The following is a 23,092-nucleotide window of genomic DNA, read 5'->3' on the forward strand; positions in this document are numbered from 1 at the left end:
TATTGTCTTTTTATTTTGTCTCATTTTTATATCAATACAGATTTCCTCCCTTAGTTAGGTTTTGTTCCTGAATTTTTAATTAGGTAAGTAGTATTTACCTATTTTATTTTGGAAGATGGATATCTATCTATAGGATAGAAGCACAGGTTCAGTCATCTGGCTCTGCTTTGATTTTGACTACCCTAAATTTTCACCAATATGTAAGCAGGAATTTTAGATTGAAATAAATTAGTATCATTTTCAATATTACAATGTTTTTCATACTCATTTCAACCTACTCAAAAGCCAAACATGGTCTTTCTCTAAGCTAACTAAAGCGCACGCATGTACGACAGGTATCTCATATTTAGGTTCCGTTCTACGAGTAACGGTACAAGGCATATTATAATCCTGATCCCGCGCTGGACGCGGGATGCTATCACTATGACAGTGGCGATTGGCGCCACAAGTAACGACCGAGAACACCACCCGGACTGCTTGCCGAGACGCAGTCTTCACTCCGGAACTTGTTTATTCTCGTTGTCCCCACCAGTGGAGAATTTCCAACTGGAAATGAATCGAGGAAGTGGCGCGGTGCGATGATTCAGATAGCAATAGTCTGACAGCTACGCACAGCACAGCTCACACATCTCTCGTCTGCACACCACTCCGCTTTCGTGGAAATAGCCTGCCAGCTTCTCCGAACCGCTTTCCACTTTGGTGAAAACCGGGCCTTAATGAACCTACTAAAAGATTAATAGCAATAAACTATTAATTGCTACTTAGCTCCTTATTTTCATACAGGATTTATAAAAAAATAAGTACTTATATGAACACTGTGAATGTCCCTTATCCATGGAGCACAGACAGACCTTAATTTACTATGGACTGTTTAATAAAAAAATACCATGCGCTGTAATTTGCAGGTAGAGTTAGCGTACCCTGAGCACGAATATTCTCGTTATGGTATTCGATTCGATGTTTTTGTTACGAGTTTTTCGTTCTCAGGGTGCACACACCACCTACTACTGTGGTGACGAGCCATACACATCCCCGAGATCCCATCTTTTTGACATTCATATTATTAATAAAATAATTGTTCAAATCAATCAAAAAAGTCTGGAGCCATGATTTACTTTCTTAGTTTGTAGTAGTACTGTTCTGAGTTTTGTACAAGTAATTATCATATCTTTAAAAATGAGCCGCTACTAATCTTTCATTATATTCTTAAACAAGCTTGGGAGGAATTAAATAAGATAAAGAAAACACAANTAGATAACCCATTTAAACCCATAATAACATATAGGCTATAAATTATTTATGACGATCTGTGACAATCTAAAATTCACGTGGGGGAGACCGCGGGCAAAAGCTAGTGGTATCTAAAATCATGAAGTATTTCATTAATGGAAATAAATGAAAATGATTATTAATTTAGTCATTACCATAGGTGCAAAGTTATTAGAGGCAAGTTCCGCTATAATCCTACCGTATGGTTATACGAATTTTTAGACAAGTTCCACAAATATTTAGGTGTGACGCAAGTAAAGCAATAGAGTGTTGGGAAATAGGTATTCAATTAAAGATAAAGGAAACACAAATTATACTAATTAAATTTTAATTATAGGAAAATAATGCAATAAAAATACTAATGTATAGAAAATTTCTAAGTAATAATTTTACAAACAACACCATGTCAAAACTCTTTGTGAAAATAATATTGAGTCAGTTTTAGTGCAAAGGTATGGGAATGCTTCAATAAATAAATCAAACAGGAAAGCAACGAACTAAGTAAATGAAACATTGCATTATAAAACTAATGATCGATTACTATAAAATGTGTCTGAAAATGAGAGTTATTTACAATCTGCCAGATATGATATTGCACATCAACACTTAAAATTAAATATAATATTGCATGAATTCATAACATTGGTAGATGGCAACCTGTATTAATATAACAAAATTCCTTGTGCTATCAAATTACACATTTTCATAACACCTAATACATTTCTCTACGTCCAGATCTTACAGGCTTCCTACTTCTTTTTCTTACATTTTTCACTATAAATTCCTTTAACAACATTCGTCCTACACGCAATGATACGACGGTTCATGGTACGACTGGAACCGTCCGCTCCGCCGTATGGCTCCTACACGACACGCATGTAACACGCGACGCTATGTGAGGTAATATCACATTTGGGACTATATACTTTTATCATTATTAAATAAATTATTATACTAACTAATTTATCGCGTACGATTTCATTCTCGGTCTTATACTATTACTTATACTTGAGTTTATAAATATAAATGATTTAATATGGACAGATTATAGGTATCATGTTATCGAAGCGAGTTCCGTGTGCGGTCGGAGCATGAAATCGCACGCGGCTGTCGTACGAGCTAGGGAGTGTATCGTCGTGGACGAGCGAAGGCGCGCTGTGGTGTTCCGTAGACCTAACCTACGATACTATACAGACGTACAAAACGGCTCAGGCACAACGTGGCATCAAGTTATGTTTCAAACGCTAATAGTAAGTGCTACGCGTACTAAATGCAAACTCAGCTATTTGGTAACTTAACCTAACATTTCATCACTGTTGAGATTTTCATAGCGATATACTATTAACATACCGTATCGATACATAAATTCAGGAGAAACGGTAGCTTAGATAAAAATCATTTAGAGAAAAATATATTACATCAATAATATTAATAAAAATCGTCAATGGAAAACAGTAGCGAGAACGAAGGCGTTTCAATACATCAAAACTTTAAATTAAAACTATGTCTATGTAGTATACATGAAAACGTACACATCTAAAACATTAATATTCAGTAACAACAATGATTTATATATTTCAGATATTATTTTCAAATGTGTTCAATTTTTCTTAAATCTATTGATTACTAAAAAAGAAATAGAAAAATTATAGTTAATTGGGTACTATCAGTAAAACTTTTGATATTGTNCATACACGTATCCCGTTTTACCCCCTTTTCCCGAATTTTCTTTGCTATAAACCTCACGGAGCCCGAGACCTTTCCAACGAATGCAAAACCGTGGAAATCTGTTCGTGCGTTCTGGAGTTATAGCGTCAGGGAGGAAAACCAGACTTATTTTTATATAGTAGATTTACCTATTAAAAATCCTTGAGAGAATATGTGCCGATTTTAAACTATGGACCACACAAAGAGAGAATATAAAATAAGGGCTATCTTACTAATATTATAATTGCGAAAGTTTGTGTGAATGCGTATGTTGCGCTACTTTCACGCAAACACTCAACGGATTTTGATGAAACTTTGTTTAATCGATCTGTGACAAGCTAATTTTTTTATATGTGAGAAGCCGTGGGCAAAAGCTAGTTCAAAATAAAAATACCATGTGCTGTGCTTTTGAACTTTGTTGTACATTAGTCTTGGACCGCGATACTTTCAAATATGATCCAAAACTAATTATATCATTTTGATAATATAATAATGTAGAATAAATTATTTTTCCGTTATCCTACTAATATTATAAATGCAATGTTTGGATGTCTAGATGTTTGTTACTCTTTAACGCAAAAACTACTAAACGGATTTTGATGAAATTTACAGTATTATTGTTTACTAGCGGCCGCCCGCGACTTCGTACGCGTGGATCCCGTTTTACCCCCTTCATCTATCTTACGCGGTTTAGATTTTTTCATACAAATGTTTTTTCCCGCTAACTCCCGTTCCCGTGAGAATTTTGCAATATCCTGTTGTAACTAAGCTTTAAATTTACTAAGGTACCTGCATGCCAAATTTCAAGCGTCTATCTTACGTGGCTTAGATTTTTTCATACAAATGTTTTTTCTCGCTAATTCCCGTTCCCGTAGGAATTTTGCAATATCCTGTTATAACTAAGCTTTAAGTTTACTAAGGTACTTGCTTGCCAAATTTCAAGCGTCTAACTTAAGCGGTTTAGATTTATCATACAAAAGGATTTTCCCGCTAATGCCCGTTCCCGTGGGAATTCCTAAGTATCCTATAACCTGCCCAGGAGTATGAAGAATAATTGTACCAAGTTTCGTTAAAATCCGTCGAGTAGTTTTTGTTTCTATAAGGAACATACAGACAGACAGACAGACAAAAAATTTACTGATTGCATTTTTGGCATCAGTATCGATCACTAATCACCCCCTGATAGTTATTTTGAAAATATATTTCATGTACAGAATTGACCTCTCTACAGATTTATTATAAGTACAGGGTGGCCAAAACAGTGAGGTCTAAAAGAAAAATTTAGATTCCTTACATCAAGGTGTACCTAAATCACCCCCATGTATATTATACGATTGTGCTTAGTTTAGGTTAGGTTTAGGAGATAGAGTTAATTTTGTGATTTTTCAAAATTTTATGACCTAGTAGGCTTTAAACATTTTTATCTTTTTTTTGGGTTGACTTTTTTCAGATTTCTTTTTTTTTACAGATTTGTTATGAATTGCAGATGTTTGAAAAAAATAATCACCTTTCTATCTTTGATTCAAGGTACAAAAGTTTTGCTAGAAACATTAAAATTATGCTTTTATCAAAACACTATCAAATTTTCAACTTAAAAGTTTAAGTAAAAATAAGAACTTCCATAGGTCCAAAACCATTTTAAAAACTGCGCCGTTTCCTGAACATTCATAATAATACAAAAAAAGATCTACTTAATAGGCTACTATTTCCTGTAATCGGTCCACTAAAGTGGTAAGTCGGAGATTCCGTTACATGTTTTTGACTTTCTTAGAGTGAATTAATATTGGGAATCATCTAAGTTTACATTACGTAGAACAGATTTAGAGCAGTAACTGGACAGAACATGTTTTTATTCTAAACTAGGAAGCTCTTGCCCTTCATCACACCTGGTGGAAACTGATGATTATGCTGAAGGTGGAAGGGAACTTCAACTACAAAGGAACTATGGCTTCCTACCTCCAAATTCCGGAACACATTGTTATTTTAAGTAAGTTTTGATGANCATCTAAAACATTAATATTCAGTAACAACAATGATTTATATATTTCAGATATTATTTACAAATGTGTTCAATTTTTCTTAAATCTATTGATTACTAAAAAAGAAATAGAAAAATTATAGTTAATTGGGTACTATCAGTAAAACTTTTGATATTGTCTTATTGATAGATAATCACACGTCAGCTCTAAATTATTCGTCCACTTATATTACATGTTGAAAATCACTTTGGTACGTAAAACTAGGTATCATAGCCTTTTCTATTCTACAAACGAATGGCATAAGAAAATACTTGCTCACTAGCTTTGTAGGCCCTTATCCCGCTGGCGTTCGAAACTTGGGAAGTTGTACGACAAACGTCGCGAGGGTGTCGGATCATAATATTTGTGTTCCGAACGCAAGCGAGATGAGGTCTCGGAGTATAGTTCAGTGCTGTGTTTGACCCCAGTAGATGGGATCTCCCGCGAGTCCGGCGCTTAGTTCATCCACTTGCGGCAGTTGGGCGCTCCGCACATGCACATAATCTTGTGTGCGTCGTCTTCAATGTCGAATTTGTAGTCGTATGCCAGCTGCGAGAGGAAAAAATGTTATCATAAATTGAGATTTATAACAAAAGAACATCGTGCGACTCGTGCCGTATAACATAACGAGTGATGTTTGTCAAAGTCATCGTTTATGAAAAGTAGCAAGGCATTATGTGGGTGGCACGTGTCTCGAAGATTTTATCTCCTATTGAATAAGAATATTTACAGCATCAATGTATGAAAGCAGTAAACTAACTCGCGCATGACACTACAAGCTTTACTCATACATGATATCATAATGTACGAGTCACGCCCCTTGATGTCAAATTATCTTTAGACTCCCCAACTACAGATACAGACAGCTATTAAATTAGTCGGCTGAAGAGGAATCGGCCGATACCAAATCGGTGTAGTATGCGTACTTCCATTTATGTTGATATCGATTAACAGCCCAACCAAACTACCAATGACAAAAAGCCTGCGGGGTGTCTTCGCGTTCTCTCAAGATACCCATGAATGAGTAACAAAACGACGGGCTGGAAGACGTAGCGTGGGCAGGCCTCCTACTAGGTGGACCGACGATCTGGTATAGGTCGCGGGAAGAGCCTGGATACGGGCAGCGCAGGACCGTTCATTGTGGAAAACCTTGGGGGAGGCCTTTGTCCAGCAGTGGACGTCATTTAAAGCCTGGTCCGTGAGAATTTTGTCCAATGACCCCAAGCAACCCGTCCTTATCGCTCGCGCGTAATTATGTTGCTGTCGCGCTCGCACACTCACTGCGGGCGCCCGTCGCACAGTCACGACAGCAATGAGGGCTATCGTTTTTATACTTAACAGTTGGCACCCCTGGCGATTGACAGGACCTTACTCTACAGTGGCGCCATCTTGATGAGTGCAAATGCGATAGTCCTCCTACCACTTCAGCGCTCACAAGTTGGCGCCACTGTCTTCGCTACTAACAAGTGACAGGACCGTACTCTACAGTGACGCTAACTGGTGAGCGCTAAAACGATAGCCCTCATTACGCGTGAGCGATAAGTAAATTAAAGAGTCGAGAGCTATCTACTGTAATAATTTTGGTGCTCACGGACCAGGCTTTAGCTGAAACGAACGAATAACAAAAGGAAGTATTAGCTCACCTCCTCCCCCCTGGCGATGCGTCGCTTGGCGAAGATGACGATGCGGAGATGGCGGTCTACCTCCACAGTCTCGGCCACGCAGTTGGGCTGGCACGAGTGGTTGATGTAGCGCGCCAGCCCGCCGCTCAGCGTGGCGTCGATCACGCGCCGCTCGTCCAGCCGGAACATGTAGATGCCTCGGTTCTGGGGAGAATAACAAACGAAACTTAGACCGAGTTGCACCAAAACGTCAAATCTGTCAAACTCCATACAAAAAATACCGGTTGTGGTTATAGTTACGACGGTTAAAGGTGGTGCCTCTAGTCAACCGAAAACTATAGGTACTGTCTGTGATCTGGAAAAACGCTGTTTCTAAAGAAGTATTTGTGTGGAAATATCTACGTTTGACGTCACTAATCATAGGAAGTTTTTAAAGTCAACTAAAAACAATTGGCTTTTCATGTATTATTTAAAAATCGTTTATAAAGTTAGTGCATGGAACTACTTTTGGTTACAAGTACAAAACAATTTCTGGTCTAAACCGATGTGAGAGAGTTGTTTCCCTTTTTCTCAGGAAGTTGCCAACATTTTGAGACGCGTGACATAGATCACGTAACAAAAACAAAAGATCTTATTTTTTTTGGACTAGCACAATTTATAAGCAATAACAACACAACACGAAGAGAATAAAAGAAAATTAATGTCACTGCGCCAATAGGCTCCCCTCCCGCTCAGCATTTATCTTGACATGCTCGAAAGGGCATGTCAAGAAAAAATAAAATGCTGTAATTACAATACATACAAACGCATGCAGACTCAAACTCAAAATATCTCTGGATACACTTTTCCGTATTTGTATTAAATTGTAGTTTAGTCATTCATCAACAGCCCTTTACAGTCCACTGCTGGACTATGAGCCTCCTCCACTATAGTGGAGGGTTTTGCCATAATCTCCACGCTAGGCAGGCGGGTTGGAGATCGCAGTTTAAAAGATTGATGTTTTTCAGAGAGCGCTGCTGCCCATTCTCTGTTTGATGTGTAGTCCCTAAGTCGCCTCTTACGACACCCGCGGGAAGAGTAGGGGTTGGTGACAAATGTATTCTACTCTGCCGTCACCACACGGCTCAGTTTAGTCATTATTAGTATTAAATTAAACGTTGGACTGCTTAACTTGACTTGTAGACGCTTATATCTGTCGCTGTACTGGTTACATAGCACCACTGGGTGCCCACGACACAGGTTATTCCTAGTGTGGGACCCGCAGACAAAGCAATATAATGTTTACCGATTTCATTGTTACCAATTGTATTTGAAGGGAAATAAAATATTTGTATTTGTAATTCTTAATGCTATGGCCTATGACTCACCTTGGCTTCGTATTGCTTCTCCCGGATCTCCGAGAGCTCGGAGCGGATGATTTCGCCGATGTACTCGATGACCATTGTGTGCTTCTCGAGGTCGCGGGCTGCGTACAGTCCGAGCCCTTGGATTTTAGACCTGGAAGAGATTTGGGATTTATAGAAGCCGTTTGAGAGAGGTTCAGGAGTGTTTTATAAAATTATTGTTAGTAATTTGTGCACGAGATGATGAAACGTAATTTTCCAATATAATGTTATCTTCGAATTTTAGAGCAGAGATTTAAAATTTAATAAAATATTCCTAGAGTACTTGAGTGTTAAGAGGGGTTTTTAAAACTGAAAATGTCTTTGGGGAATTCTAATAAGGTTAGTTATATTTACATTGCTATGTATTAACTAGGTATTGATGAAACAGCTTAGGTCTAGGCGTGCACGACCACGGATCCATTTATTACGGGAATGACATCATGGTTGTACTATTGCAATAGCTAGATGTTTATATGTATTGATTCCAAATAAGCTAAAAAGATAGAAATCAGCTCTTTAATGCCGAAATATTATACAAACCAGCGCAACATCTATTTGCCTAAAGTCCGGTCGCCGAGCAGATAGAAATTTGTCCAATGACCCAAAGCTACAATCCTTATCGCTCGCGCGTAATTATATTACTGTCGCGACTGTGCGACCGGCGGCCGCAGTGAGTGTGCGAGCGTGACAGCTCCAAAAATCAATAGTTATAGACACGTGCTCAATAGTACGGCGCTTCTTAAACCCATCCACGCTTACACTACAAACCTCCTAAGACATCAAATGAACCAGGATACTTGGCATAAGCCCGTACCTGTTTCATTACTGCCGACTACGGTCGAGATCAAAATTCTTTTGAAATAATAATAATAATAATAATAATAATGTTACCGNTCAAATGTGTTCAATTTTTCTTAAATCTATTGATTACTAAAAAAGAAATAGAAAAATTATAGTTAATTGGGTACTATCAGTAAAACTTTTGATATTGTCTTATTGATAGATAATCACACGTCAGCTCTAAATTATTCGTCCACTTATATTACATGTTGAAAATCACTTTGGTACGTAAAACTAGGTATCATAGCCTTTTCTATTCTACAAACGAATGGCATAAGAAAATACTTGCTCACTAGCTTTGTAGGCCCATATCCCGCTGGCGTTCGAAACTTGGGAAGTTGTACGAAAAACGTCGCGAGGGTTTCGGATCATAATCTTTGTGTTCCGAACGCAAGCGAGATGAGGTCTCGGAGTATAGTTCAGTGCTGTGTTTGACCCCGGAAGATGGGATCTCCCGCGAGTCTGGCGCTTAGTTCATCCACTTGCGGCAGTTGGGCGCTCCGCACATGCACATAATCTTGTGTGCGTCGTCTTCAATGTCGAATTTGTAGTCGTATGCCAGCTGCGAGAGGAAAAATTGTTATATTCAATTGAGATCGATAAAATAATATAAAAATAACTAGCGATGTATGTCAACGTCAACGTAAAGCAGCAAGGCAATATAGCGGCATGTCAACCGCCCGTATAGATGACCCATGATGAACTGTCCCACCAAACTCAATGACAGGGGGGCGCTACTATCGTTAAACTATATGATTTCCAACATGGCAAAAATCGAAACCAGCGATCCGGTATTGACGGTGGCGCCACGCTGTCAATGTCATGGTTAGGACAGTTCAGTGTTTTGGAACTATATTCACAAACGATGCTTGCTTAAGTAAAGCAGCAAATCGAACGCACAGCATTGAATAGAGCTCTGTGATTGGTTCGTATATCAAACCTGTGCGTCCACGCGCACTGTGAGACCTTATAGTAATATTTGTGATTATGGGCGTAAAAGATTTTGTCTATTATTGAATGAGAATCTTAAAGCGACAATGTATGAAAGCAGTCAACCAACTCGCGCGCCACTGCCAGCTTCAAAAAGGCCACGCCCCTTGACGTCACGTGACCTTTAGCGTTTTCTCAAGAAAATCATACGATTTTTTAAGAATATTAGTCCCGCTAGCCTCTCGTGATAAGCTAAATTACGTTAGAGGTATTGAGTTAGAGAATGGTCAAAAGTGGCACCAAATGGTATTACACTCGGCGCTGGCTAGCCAGCCTTTGCTTGAACTTGGCTTGACACGCTGCCGCGTATCTAGATAGTCACATATCACACAACAGTCTAGCGGCGGCGGGGATCGAACCCCGGATTCTTCGGATCTCGAGTCGGCCAGTCAGAGATCTTCACCGCTGGGTTTATTGTCACCTCAAAAAAAAAACGGCGTGCTCACCTCCTCCCCCCTGGCGATGCGTCGCTTGGCGAAGATGACGATGCGGAGATGGCGGTCTACCTCCACAGTCTCGGCCACGCAGTTGGGCTGGCACGAGTGGTTGATGTAGCGCGCCAGCCCGCCGCTCAGCGTGGCGTCGATCACGCGCCGCTCGTCCAGCCGGAACATGTAGATCCCTCGGTTCTGAGGGGATATAACGTGTGAATGAATAAAACTTAGGCTGAGTTGCACCAAAACGTCAAATCTGTCAAACTCCATACAAAAAATACCGGTTGTGGTTATAGTTACGACGGTTAAAGGTGGTGCCTCTAGTCAACCGAAAACTATAGGTACTGTCGTTTGTGATCTGGAAAAACGCTGTTTCTAAAGAAGTATTTGTGTGGAAATATCTACGTTTGACGTCACTAGGAAGTTTTAGTAAACTGAATGAAAATCTAAAAAACAGTTGGCTTTTCATGTATTATTTAAAAATCGTTTTTAAAGTTAGTTCATGGAACTACTTTTGGTTAAAATTTTCGGGTCTAAATTGATGTGAGAGTTTCCTTTTTTCTCAGGAAGCTGCCAACATTTTGAGAAGCGTGACATAGATCACGTAACAAAAACAAAAGATCTTAATTTTTTTTGGACTACCACAATTTATAAACAATAACAACACAACACAAAGAGAATAAAAGAAAATTAATGGGCCACTGCACCAATAGGCTTCCCGCTCAGCATTTATCTTGACATGCTCGAAAGGGCATTTCAAGAAAAATGCTGTAATTACAATACATACAAACGCATGCAAACTCAAACTCAAAATATCTCTGGATACACTTTTCCGTTTTTGTATTAAATTGTAGTTTAGTCATTATTAGTATTAAATTAAACGTTGGACTGCTTGACTTGTAGACGCTTATATCTGTCGCTGTACTGGTTACATAGCACCACTGGGTGCCCACGACACAGGTTATTCCTAGTGTGGGACCCGCAGACAAAGCAATATAATGTTTACCGATTTCATTGTTACCAATTGTATTTGAAGGTGGTGTATGCGTAAACGGTGTGTTTGCATAAATAAAATATTTGTATTTGTAATTCTTAATGCTATGGCCTATGACTCACCTTGGCTTCGTATTGCTTCTCCCGGATCTCCGAGAGCTCGGAGCGGATGATTTCGCCGATGTACTCGATGACCATTGTGTGCTTCTCGAGGTCGCGGGCAGCGTACAGTCCGAGCCCTTGGATTTTAGACCTGGAAGAGATTTGGGATTCATAGACGCCGTTTGTGAGAGGTTGAGGAGTGTTTTATAAAATTATTGTTAGTAATTTATGCACGAGATGATGAAACGTAATTTTCCAATATAATGTTATATTCTAATTTTAGAGCAGCGATTTAAAATTTAATAAAATATTCCTAGAGTACTTGAGTGTTAAGAGGGGTTTTTAAAAATGAAAGCATCTTTGGGGAATTCTAATAATTAAGTTAGTTGTATTTACATTGCTACGTGTAACTATTGAAACAGCTTAGATCTAGGCGTGCATGAGCACGGATCCATTTATTATGCGAACTAAATCATGGTTTTACTGTTGCTATAGTTAGATATTTTTAATGTATTTTACTCGAAATAAGCTAAAATATAGATAGATATCAGCTCTGTAATGCTGAAATATTAACCAAACCTGCGCAACATCTATTTGCTAAAATCCGGTCGCCGAGCAAATAAGAGTTTCGCCCAATGACCCCAAGCTATCCATCCCTATCGCTCGCGCGTAATGAGGGCTATCGTTTTAGCGCTCACTAGTTAGCGCCACACAGTAGAGTAAGGTCCTGTCACTTGTTAGTAGCGAAGACAGTGGCACCAACTTGTGAGCGCTAAAGTGGTAGGAGGACTATCGCACTCATCAAGATGCCGCCACTGTAAAGTAAGGTCCTGTCAATCGCCAGGGGTGCCAACTGTTAAGTATAAGAACTATAGCCCTCATTATATTACTGTCGCGACTGTGCGACGGGCGGCCGCAGTGAGTGTGCGAGCGTGACGATATTCTATGTGCTCGGCGACCGGATTTAAGCTACAGCGCGTGTCCTAAGCCAGCCTACTGCCATACCTGGCCAGATAAACGTTGTTCCGCCACTCGAGCTTCATCTTCTTGTACTGGCTGCTCTTGGTGTGCACGAACTGCTTGGAGTAGGGGCAGGCGGGGTGGTCGGAGGGCGAGGGCGGCGCGGGCGTGGGCGTGGCCGGCACCAGAGAGCGCGTCACGCGGCGCCACGCCCCTTTACAGCGAGGCTCGCTTCGAGCGCAGCCAGATGGATTCACGCAGAGACCGCCTTCGAGTAGCGCTGAACGACCGAACTTGAATCGGTAGTCCGTCAGCGTTTCAATGCCTGCGAACGCGAAACGGTTCGAGCGCGGGTGTTTTGTTTTACGGGAGATTTGTAGTCTTAAATGACATGGGAACAAGACTGTAAAGTATGTAAATAAAGATACTCTGGAATATTGTCTGATCTATCGAATTCATTTAATATAGGTACGCGTGTTAATCTAATGTTAGTAAATGAGTTGATGAAGTCAAATGCAACGAAACAATTTTCAAAGAGAAATATTAAAAGTATGTAAAATACAATTTCAAAAATTTTTTGATTCGTCAAACATTGCTAATTTTGAATGAAGATGGTAATGTAGTTTTAGAATTTATAATTCAACTAACCTGGCAAACTCTCTAGCACCCTGACGACGGCCGGTTCAGTGAGGCCGAACAGGTCTTCTCCCGTGACGTAGTTGGGCCACAGCTTCAGCACTCCGTCTTCGCCGCGGTTTTCTCGTAACGCCGCTACTGCATCCAGAACCTAAATCACCACAAATTGCAATTAATCTCCAGCTTGTCCCTAGATAGGAGGCTCGCATTTTAGCGTGATCTGAATGGGTTGGAGTAAGAAGATAAAATTTACAAATCACGGGCGAATGCGAGTGAGGGAAGCACGAGTTTTTGTGACGTCAGCGAGACTTCAGATGTGCTTCAGACTTGTATGCTTTGTGACGTCTATACCACCGCTACAGGCGCGGCGCATCGCCTAGTAGAGGCGACCTGCCCTGCTGTGCCACATGTGGCCCACTGACCTCGGCCCAGGCGGCGCGCGGCGTGGCGGCGGCGCGCTCGGTGCGCGGCTCGTCCTGCGCGCGCACGTGGAAGCGACCTGCCCTGCTGTGCCACATGTGGCCCACTGACCTCGGCCCAGGCGGCGCGCGGCGTGGCGGCGGCGCGCTCGGTGCGCGGCTCGTCCTGCGCGCGCACGTGGAAGCGACCTGCCCTGCTGTGCCACATGTGGCCCACTGACCTCGGCCCAGGCGGCGCGCGGCGTGGCGGCGGCGCGCTCGGTGCGCGGCTCGTCCTGCGCGCGCACGTGGAAGCGCGGCCGGCCCTCGTCCTCCGAGATCCAGCACAGGTAGCGGCAGCGGCTGTTGGCGCGGCACATCGACCAGTAGAAGCGCACCTGCGGACATAGTCAACCTTTGTAATGCGCTAATGAAAGCTAAGTAAGCGTTCGGACATTTTGAAGTTCACTCTAGCTAGTCATTTTAGGCCGCTTTCTGATTTGTCGGCGCGGTAGTGTCACGGCATCTGCACGATCGGCATACGCGATACCGAAAGCCTACCCAGCGCCTATATTTCAATGGAGCGTTCTTGATTGGCGCGGCACAGACTCAATCAGGAACGCTCCGTTGAAATATAGGCGCTTGGTAAGCCTCATAGAGTATAACTATTTTAGTAAGCTGTCTGTATCGCGTATGCCGAGCGTGCTGAAAAAGAAAAAAAGTAATATCGCTGTTAGCCATAGACGACTTCCGGAGCTTCACCGTACCAAAATTATTACAGTAGATAGCTCTCGACTCTTTAATTTAGTACCTACTTGCTCCGCTCAGGTTTTTGTTAGAGAAAACCACAGAATAATAATAAGTACTACGTACAGAAGTTTTACTTCGCGAAGGTATTTAAAAAAATGTATGCTCAATGTCATTAACAATATGGTGTAAATTAGCCTGTCTCAAGAGTCAAGCACCATTTTGTTGACAAACGTCAGTGATCGGCACTGCGCCGAAGCTATAGGGCTGACTTCGGTTAAATGATGTGACGTGAGGTGCCAAACTGCGAAAACTGGCGGAGGAAATACATGATTTAGCATGAATTATCATGAATAATATTAACTACTTATTTACCTCTCAGTATCTTCAGGCAACTTAAAAAAACTTATTATCATTAAGGCAGTTAAATACTGCACAGTATTTAGTACATCATTTTCAAGAATACGCGTGCGTGAGTCAATGTTCGCTCGTATGTGAGGCTTTGTCGAATAGTATCCTGTAGGTGGGCCATCGTGCGTGTTTTGTTTCGATGTAAACTCGCGGAGATGAACGGGCCTGGCTAAACTAATGTAATAGTGCGTCACGTGTACTCACGACCTTGTACCCTGTGGGTAGATGTAGTTGGGCGTGTGGAAGGCGTGCAGCTGGTGCGGCGCTCGCACACTCACTGCGGTCGCCCGTCGCACAGTCGCGACAGCAATATAATTACGCGCGAGCGATAAGGATGAGTAGCTTGGGGTCATTGGACAAAATCCTACGTGCTCCCGGACCAGACTATAGCTAGTCTAAACTTTATTCGTGCGAGTAAATGTTTTAACGATATATCAAAAAATTATAGTGATCTAGAATTATTTCGAACGAAACCCACTACTATAAATAAATTATTCAATTCAAACTTTTTCGACTCCCACACCAGCGACGCTTAAAAAGTATTGTTGACTGTTAAGTTTTCACTTGTAAATTATATAAATGTCTGCTATGGCATATGGTCTACTTGCATCTTAACTTCCATTTGCGATTACCTATAAATGGCTAAGCAGATACATAATTTAAGGTCCCATTATTTGTATGGTATTGCTGTTGGTTTTCCGAATAAAATAAAATAAAATAAATAAAATAAACTAATGTATAGTGCGTCACGTGTACTCACGATCTTGTATCCCACAGGGTAGATGTAGTTGGGCGTGTGGAAGGCGTGCAGCTGGTGCGGCAGCAGGTGGCCGGGGCTGAGGAAGATGAGCCCGCCCACGCGGATGAGGTGGTTGGTGTCGGAGTGAAGCATCACAGACGCCACCTGCCGCTGCTCGTCGCGGGAGACATACACGCGACGTTGCACGCTTAATGTGGTGAGCTCGTTGTCTTTTTCATTCTGTTGGGGTGATAAGGTACGTTATTTTATTGATCTTTTAAAAATATAAATGGGTCTAGAAATAAGAATGAATTCGACAATTATTAGGCTATTTCCATCTTAGTTTAGGACATAGCTTTTATTCAACCCAATAGAGTATTTGACACCACCAATCAAGTGACATACTTTTTAAAACTGTCAAAACGAGACTCCACCATAGATTTTGTATGGCAATACAAGTCTGTGACGTCACTATTTTGTCCACTCAATCAAAATACTTTTTTCAATTACAATGCAACCAAGTCGTGATTGAAGTGTCTGTTTAAAAAAGTTGTAAATTCGAATTATTGGGGAATGGTGTCAAATAAATAGTCTATTACAAGGTATTTGAGCAAAACAAAGAAACATAAAAAAGATAAAAAACCATAAAATAAAAAAAAATACTTACCTTGGGTGCATGGGAAGAGCAGAAGGCAGTCTTGTTCTTGTAAAACACACAGCTGTCCTTGACCGCACACCCCAGATGGTAGACGCTGCCGCATCGCACCTTGAAGCATCTCACGGTCGCGCCCAGTCTCCTACACACGGCACAGGCGGCCGTGGACCCGTTAGCAAGAGCAGTCTCAACGTTCATCAGAGCACCGCTAACGGTCTCGTACACGCCTTCTGACCACAACGCACAGTTCAAGTGCACCCATCTATCTACGTCACAGTTCAGCAACCTCGACACTCCGTCCGCCACGCCGTCACCNTAAATAAAATAAACTAATGTATAGTGCGTCACGTGTACTCACGATCTTGTACCCCACAGGGTAGATGTAGTTGGGCGTGTGGAAGGCGTGCAACTGGTGCGGCAGCAGGTGGCCGGGGCTGAGGAAGATGAGCCCGCCCACGCGGATGAGGTGGTTGGTGTCGGAGTGAAGCATCACAGACGCCACCTGCCGCTGCTCGTCGCGGGAGACATACACGCGGCGTTGCACGCTTAATGTGGTGAGCTCGTTGTCTTTTTCATTCTGTTGGGGTGTACAGGGTACATTTTATTGACCTTCTAGAACATAAATGTGTCTAAAGTACGGTCGCCGAGCACGTAGAACTTCGTCCAATGACCCCGTAATTATATTGCTGTCGCGACTGTGCGACGGGCGCCTGCAGTCAGCGCGACAGCAATATAAATACGCGCGAGCGATAAGGATGGGTAGCTCGGGGTCATTGGACGAAATTCTACGTGGTCGGCGGTCGGACTTTTAAAATAACAATGGATTCGACAATTTGGCTATTTAATTAACTCAAATAAATATTAGTTTACTTGGAGGCTTGTTTGAGATATTATTTATAACATCTTTTCTTTTGAGATTAACTTCGAACTTCTGGTTAATTTCGTTGCGGAGACAGTTACATTTTTCCCCGGGAAAAACTAGACCTTCACTGGTTGAGTTTTTATTGGCGGTCCAAGCTGTATATCCTGGCTACACAGGAGTTGCAGCGGTGGGAACGAGAGGTGGGAATAGTCCCGTTTTTCGAGTTTAATCATAAGGTACTTTAGTGAAACATGAGAAAAGAAAGATAAAAAGCCATAAAATATTTTTTCTTACCTTGGGTGCATGGGAAGAGCAGAAGGCAGTCTTGTTCTTGTAAAACACGCAGCTGTCCTTGACCGCACACCCCAGATGGTAGACGCTGCCGCAGCGCACCTTGAAGCACCTCACGGTCGCGCCCAGTCTCCTGCAAACGGCGCAGGCGGCCGTGGACCCGTTAGCAAGAGCGGTCTCAACGTTCATCAGAGCCCCGCTAACGGTCTCATACACGCCTTCTGACCACAGCGCACAGTTCAAGTGCACCCATCTATCTACGTCACAGTTCAGTAACCTCGACACTCCGTCCGCCACACCGTCACCCTGTATACCGCACAGTTCACACTTCCTAGTATCTTCATTAGTCACCGGCATTATAGCAACGCCTGTCCTGAACACTAGCTCGGTCAACTCCCTATCGGTGGGGCGCTTGTATTTCGCGGGCGGCCCGATACAACCGGGCGACCACGCCTTGTATCGTATCCCTCGGTACTTTTCGGGCTCAGTGCTCTGGTTACTCTTCTCGTCATGTTCCACGCTCTTCAAATCCTCGTCTAACGCGCTGACGTCGTCTCCCACTTCCTTCATCAGTTCGTCGTTGTCTAATGAATCCATGAATGATAAATCCATCTTCTCGTCTTTGATGTCAGGCTTGATATCCAAATCGTCGGTCTCCATGCTCTCGGTGGACGCGGTGTCGAAGTCGTCGCGGTCTTTCGACAGGTTGGTTTCGACGTCAGACTTGCTATCCTCTTTGACGGTGGTCTTCGATTTACCATCGAGGATTATGTTGGTGGGACGCCAGGCGAATCTTTGGTAGCATTGCGTGCTGCAGAAATATAGCTCGGAATCGCTGTCGCACAGGATTTCGCCAGCATTTCCTTTGTTAGCCGACAATAGAGGGAATTCGGATGCCTTTGCTCGGACGACTGAATCTAAAATTACGACATCGCAGTGTCGGCAGAACTTAGCAGCACCATTCAGAATGCTTTGAATGTCGATTGGTGTTCCCTCTTTGCCGTCTTTTCCCTTCGATCTGTACAATCCCAGCTTATGTGATGGGGGCGTGGCAGTTCTTTCTATTATCTGGTATGCGGTAGGCGGAGGTATATGTAATATCCCGGCGAGTTCTTTCAGCACTCCCAGTATATCTTCAGCGGCACCGGAGGTTAAAGTGAGCGTAACAGTGACGTTTTCATTACTTTCTGTACTACCCGGAGAATCTACCATCTTTGGTTTGGCAGGAGATTCCGTTTCGAGGCATTTTAGAGGCTTCTGGACTTCTTCCTCCTCTTTGAGCTGATATAACGAGACGGGTTTGATTCTGATCGGGACCGGCGCGATGAGAGGTATCACAGGAGACACGCGACCCGAAGCAGAATCACTATCCTCGTCTTCTTCGTCGTCTTCGATAAGTTTGAGCCCAGGAAACCGATTTGCAGATTCTATGTCGAGGCATTCGGGACTAGAACAGCTAACAATACTGTCAGGTGTATCTGTGTCTCTTTCTTTGCATATGAAGTCCAGCTTTTTGTCTTCTGGATCGTCGTCAAACATAATGGGCTGGAATTCTTGGTCATAAAAGCCTCTCTGTGTCGACGCAGCCTGTTTTTCAGGCAGCGGCTCCTCATCTCCAAAGGGTTTTGTGTTGTAATAATCGGCAACATTCGGTATTTTGGCGTTACCAAACTCCCCCAGAAGGTCACCTTTCAGAATGTCATAATCTTTATTTTTAAGTTTAGTCAAGTCACCTGAACCAAACAGTGGGCACACTGCGAAGTTGGTCGTCAAAGTGGGCTCTTGTATTTGCATCTGAGGAAGTAAGCGCAGCTGAGTCATCAAGTTATCAATAAAAGTGTCATAATCTTCTTCGTATCTGGAGCCTTTTCGAGGCCTCTTTTTAGCGTTGGCCGCGTTCAAATTGTTTTCCGCAGCCGCTTTCATGTTCAGTTGCATCTGCTTTCGTTTCTTTTGTTGGTACTCTCGACGTTTGCGCTTCTTAGCTTCAGATGGCGTTTCGGGTGCGTTGACCTCCGACGAAGGATCCATGTTAACGGTTTCTGGAAATTCTTCTTTCATCGGTTGATCTAACTTGCCCTGATCTGACGCAGTAGAAATGCCAGAGGTTGCGGATTGCTGCGAGCTCTCATCTAGCAGTTCTTTTTTAACATCTAACGGAGTAAATGGTCTATGCACAGGACTCTGCATTGGAGGAGCGATCTCTTTCTTTATAGCTTGTTGAAGCTGTTGATTTTCGACGCTCATTGGGTACATGGGCAGTGTTTTCATCGTCGGCGAACTCTCTGGAAGCGGCGTAGTCTCCTCCTTCGTCATTATCTTCATAGGCAGTTTTCTAACATCCATCAAAGATTGCGTCGAGGTGTGCATCAATGGTGATATAGATGAAGTGGGTATCGATGTTTGCATGGGTCGAGATGTGAACGGTGAATTTACTGTGGTATGTATATGCCTAGGAGAGTTCTTTGGAATTTCCACTTCTTGTGTTAAAGCTAGCGTAGGTGGAGGTATAGGCGGTCTAGCGAGCTGCGCTTCGAGCGATGGGATCGTGCCTAGCGCGGGCGCCGTTCTCTGTATGGTCATGGTGCGTTGAGGAACGACATTTGCGGCGGTAGTCGTAGTTTGTAAAAGTTGTTTCAGCAATACATTTTGCGACTCGTCATTTCTTTGGTTTGCAGAGTTCTGCTGTAGGATTTTACTCGCGTCAGTGTTTGCGGCAGATGTATTCGGATCGTCAGTCTCCATGGGCTCCGATTTGACGACGACAGCTTCTACGCTGTGCCTTTTCGTAGGCTGAATATGGCCGACGATAACTTCACTTTTAGGTTCGTCTGTCGACTTGGATCGTTTCAGCGGTGATGTTAGCTGCGTGTGTAATAATTTTGATGACGTTATAAAATTGATTGGGCCCGTGCTAGTTTTGGCTTGCATTTGCCCCATTCCCGGGCTCGCGATATGCGTCCTAACTGTAACATTAGGCGGCGGTTCCTTATTACCCATCAATGGCCTCGAAGTCATCACTAGTGCCGGGGGCTGACTAGAGCTAATACTTTGTTGACTAAAAGGCAAATTGTTGGTATTTATTTGTCTGCTCGGCTGAAGCAGCGTGTGGCCCAATATACTCGTCGGCAAAGGCGGCTTTTGATAACCACAGACGCTCGTGGTGATTGTCGTATTGTTACTCGAGTGAATCATAGAGGGCGGAGTGCTACTGTGTATTTTTGATAAAGCAGGCATTTGTATTATTTGCGAAGACACAGTTGACACGGTTATTATATCTTCGGGTTGACTGAAAGCTTGATTTGATATTAGTGGAGACTGCGCAGGGGATTTCATCATCGTATTCTGCATGCTCACGGGGGAATTTATCGGTGAAACAGTCGGCGATTTTCTAAGCTGAGTCATCGAAGATAGAGTATTGACCCGCGAACCGATGACTTGAGCTGCACTCATGGGCATACTCTCCGATGATGGCAGAGACGTCATAGGCTTTTCTATTCTTTGAACTGGTGAGGGCCTAGACGCAGCCACTTCTACTTTGGACGAAGGCAACAAGTTTTCGAAATTCACTTGGGTGGGAGTCGTCGCATCACTGTTTTTACGTATCATAGACATTGTTTGAGATTCTACTTTGGAATTGTTGGTGTTCAGCGATGACATTATTGTACGAAGTTGTTGCGAAACGTTCGCCATATTAGACGTCAGTTCCGCGGGTTGCGACAACGGGGACAGCTGAGGCACTGTCGCCGATTGTATATTTAGTCTTTCAGTTTCTCTCTTGGGGAATGTCATTTGCTCCTGAGTTTCTTTATTGTCACTCTTCGCTGGTATATTCACGGGAGGGTTAGGCGGTTTTTGATTCGTTTGCTTCATTCCATACGTTTTGGTGTCTGTATCCGTGATGTTTTCAAACATACAGAGCATATCTTCAAACTCGACGTGTTTCGAGTTTCCTTCCACGGCCTCCTGATGTTCTTGCATCGTAATATCATTGAGGTATCTCTCTTGCGAGGGCGTCGGTGACGGTATAGATATTTGAACCGACTCCTGCGAAATATCAGAAGCTATTTGCATATTCGAGTCTATGACTTGATTGGCTATCGCTTTGATGGTTTTGACAACGTTTTCCTCAGGTTTAGTCTCCGGCAACGGTGGATTCTGCGCCGCCTGCTGCTGCTCGGTAATGCTTTTGCTGTAGGAGAGCAGCAAATTGCTCTGAATGTTGTCCTCGGGCTTATCTTCATCGTCGCCCTCCATAATGTTATCGGGTATCTTCTCGGGAATCGGGTCCGGACTCTTTATATCCGCCTTCCCCAGAAGCAGAGGCGTTCGGTCAGTAATACACAACGTGTGGGGAAGCTCCGTCTGCTGACTGATCTCCGTCTCGATATCTATGTCCTTGTTCGGCTCCTTGATGATGGGCGCCGGGCGGTGGTCGTGAGACGTGCCCTGAGAGGACATCGAAAGCATGTGGTGCGACGACGACGAAGATATCTGGTTCTGCAGCTCCTTCTCAGTGTTACTCTCCGGGGGGACCGTGCTGTCCGGCGACGCGGCCTCGTCCTGGAATATCTTCGCGGGAAGAGTCGCGTCGTGCGTGACGGACAAGCTCGAGAGTTTGGTGTTGGAGAGCGACAGCGCCATGGGCTTCTCGATGGTCTTGACGATCTTCTGCTTGACCTGGTGCTGCGTGAGGATGGACACGGGCACGCGCGCGCCGGCGGCGGAGGTGACGATGACGGGGTTGACGGGCGAGGGCTTGGGCACGTTAGAGGAGATGACGCTGATGACGGGGCTGGCGAGCGGCTTCTTGAGCGCGGGCTTGGGCGCGCCGGCGTGCAGCGGCACGGCCAGGCTCTTGAGCACCGGCACGGAGATGGTCTGGTTGGCGATGGACACGGAGGCGACGGTGGCCTGCGAGACCTCGTCGAGGATCTTGTTGGACTGCTGCAGCACGGCGGCGCTGAGCACGGGCAGGCGCGCCAGCGAGTACTGCTGCAGCGCGGGCTGCTTGGTGGACAGGCTGATGACGGCGACGGTCTTGGTGGCGGTCTCGGTGCGCGTGGCGGGCGCGTCGTCGTCGGGCTCGTCGTCGGGCTTGCCGCCGTCGATGAGCTCCTCGAAGTCCTCCTCGGTGGCGATGCGCTCCCGCGGCGAGGCGGCGCCGGGCTCCACCAGCACGATGTCGTCGTCGTCCAGCGGCGCCAGCGCGTCGTCGCGGAACTCGCCGTCCTGCGAGTACAGCACGTAGTCCTCCGCGCCCGCCGCCGGGGCCAGCGGCGCCGCCGACAGCCGCGGCCGTGGAGGNACGCGGCCGCGGCGGCGTTCGCCGCTTTAGGATCGACACCTGAGAAGAAACATTTAGTTATAGTATCATAATTTCCTACTATGTCATCCTAGTGGTTAAAACCTTCACAGATAGTATCATCCACTGGTTTTGAACCTAAAAAAAAATATTTTTGAAGCTTATTAATCCTTCAATGCCCGCGAATCTAGACAGAATAGATAATCAATTGTTATGACATTAATTAATACCGTCTGGGACTCAAGCGGCTAAGTAATTACCTGGCTGATGAAGATGTTTACATTAATTTATTGTCGACATACCTTGGCAAGGTGATGCGGGCGGTCCTTAGCGGGCCAGACGGGCGCGCCGCCCATCAACCCAGGCTTAGTGTACCGGTAGCCGGGCGGGAAGGGCGCGGCGTGGTGCGGGCCGCCGCCATGCTCATGATGCGGCGAGCGGGAGAGCTACTGAAAGGACGAGGTCTCGCCCATACATTATCTTTAGTCTACATACCTTGGCCAGATGATGCGGGCGGTCCTTAGCCGGCCAGACGGGCGCGCCGCCCATCAATCCAGGCTTAGTGTACCGGTAGCCGGGCGGGAAGGGCGCGGCGTGGTGCGGGCCGCCGCCGTGGTCGTGGTGCGGCGCGGGCGAGGCATGTAGCGAGCGAGAGAGAGATGGCGAGAATGAGGCCCCGCCCATTTATCGGCGAGCGGGAGAGCTACTGAAAGGACGATGTCTCGCCC

General features: G+C 44.2%; 1 protein-coding gene across 1 annotated transcript in view; it reads right to left on the reverse strand.

The window, feature by feature from the left end:
- Positions 1 to 8,927: 8,927 nt before the first annotated feature.
- LOC114366718 (histone-lysine N-methyltransferase 2C) overlaps positions 8,928 to 23,092 on the reverse strand; it is a 67,655-nt gene continuing 53,490 nt past the window's right edge. Inside the window, exons 55-62 of the mRNA XM_028323673.1 lie at positions 17,063 to 22,366; positions 16,265 to 16,483; positions 13,597 to 13,752; positions 12,969 to 13,107; positions 12,366 to 12,645; positions 11,382 to 11,511; positions 10,278 to 10,460; positions 8,928 to 9,403 (exon numbers count right to left, since the gene is read on the reverse strand). Of these exons, the coding sequence (XP_028179474.1) occupies positions 9,311 to 9,403; positions 10,278 to 10,460; positions 11,382 to 11,511; positions 12,366 to 12,645; positions 12,969 to 13,107; positions 13,597 to 13,752; positions 16,265 to 16,483; positions 17,063 to 22,366 (6,504 nt within the window). The 3' untranslated portion in view covers positions 8,928 to 9,310. The remainder of the gene's footprint in view (positions 9,404 to 10,277; positions 10,461 to 11,381; positions 11,512 to 12,365; positions 12,646 to 12,968; positions 13,108 to 13,596; positions 13,753 to 16,264; positions 16,484 to 17,062; positions 22,367 to 23,092) is intronic.

This window comes from Ostrinia furnacalis, unplaced genomic scaffold (assembly GCF_004193835.3).
Source record: "Ostrinia furnacalis isolate ACB-3 unplaced genomic scaffold, ASM419383v2 OfSCF0666, whole genome shotgun sequence".
Taxonomy (NCBI): Eukaryota; Metazoa; Arthropoda; class Insecta; order Lepidoptera; family Crambidae; genus Ostrinia; species Ostrinia furnacalis.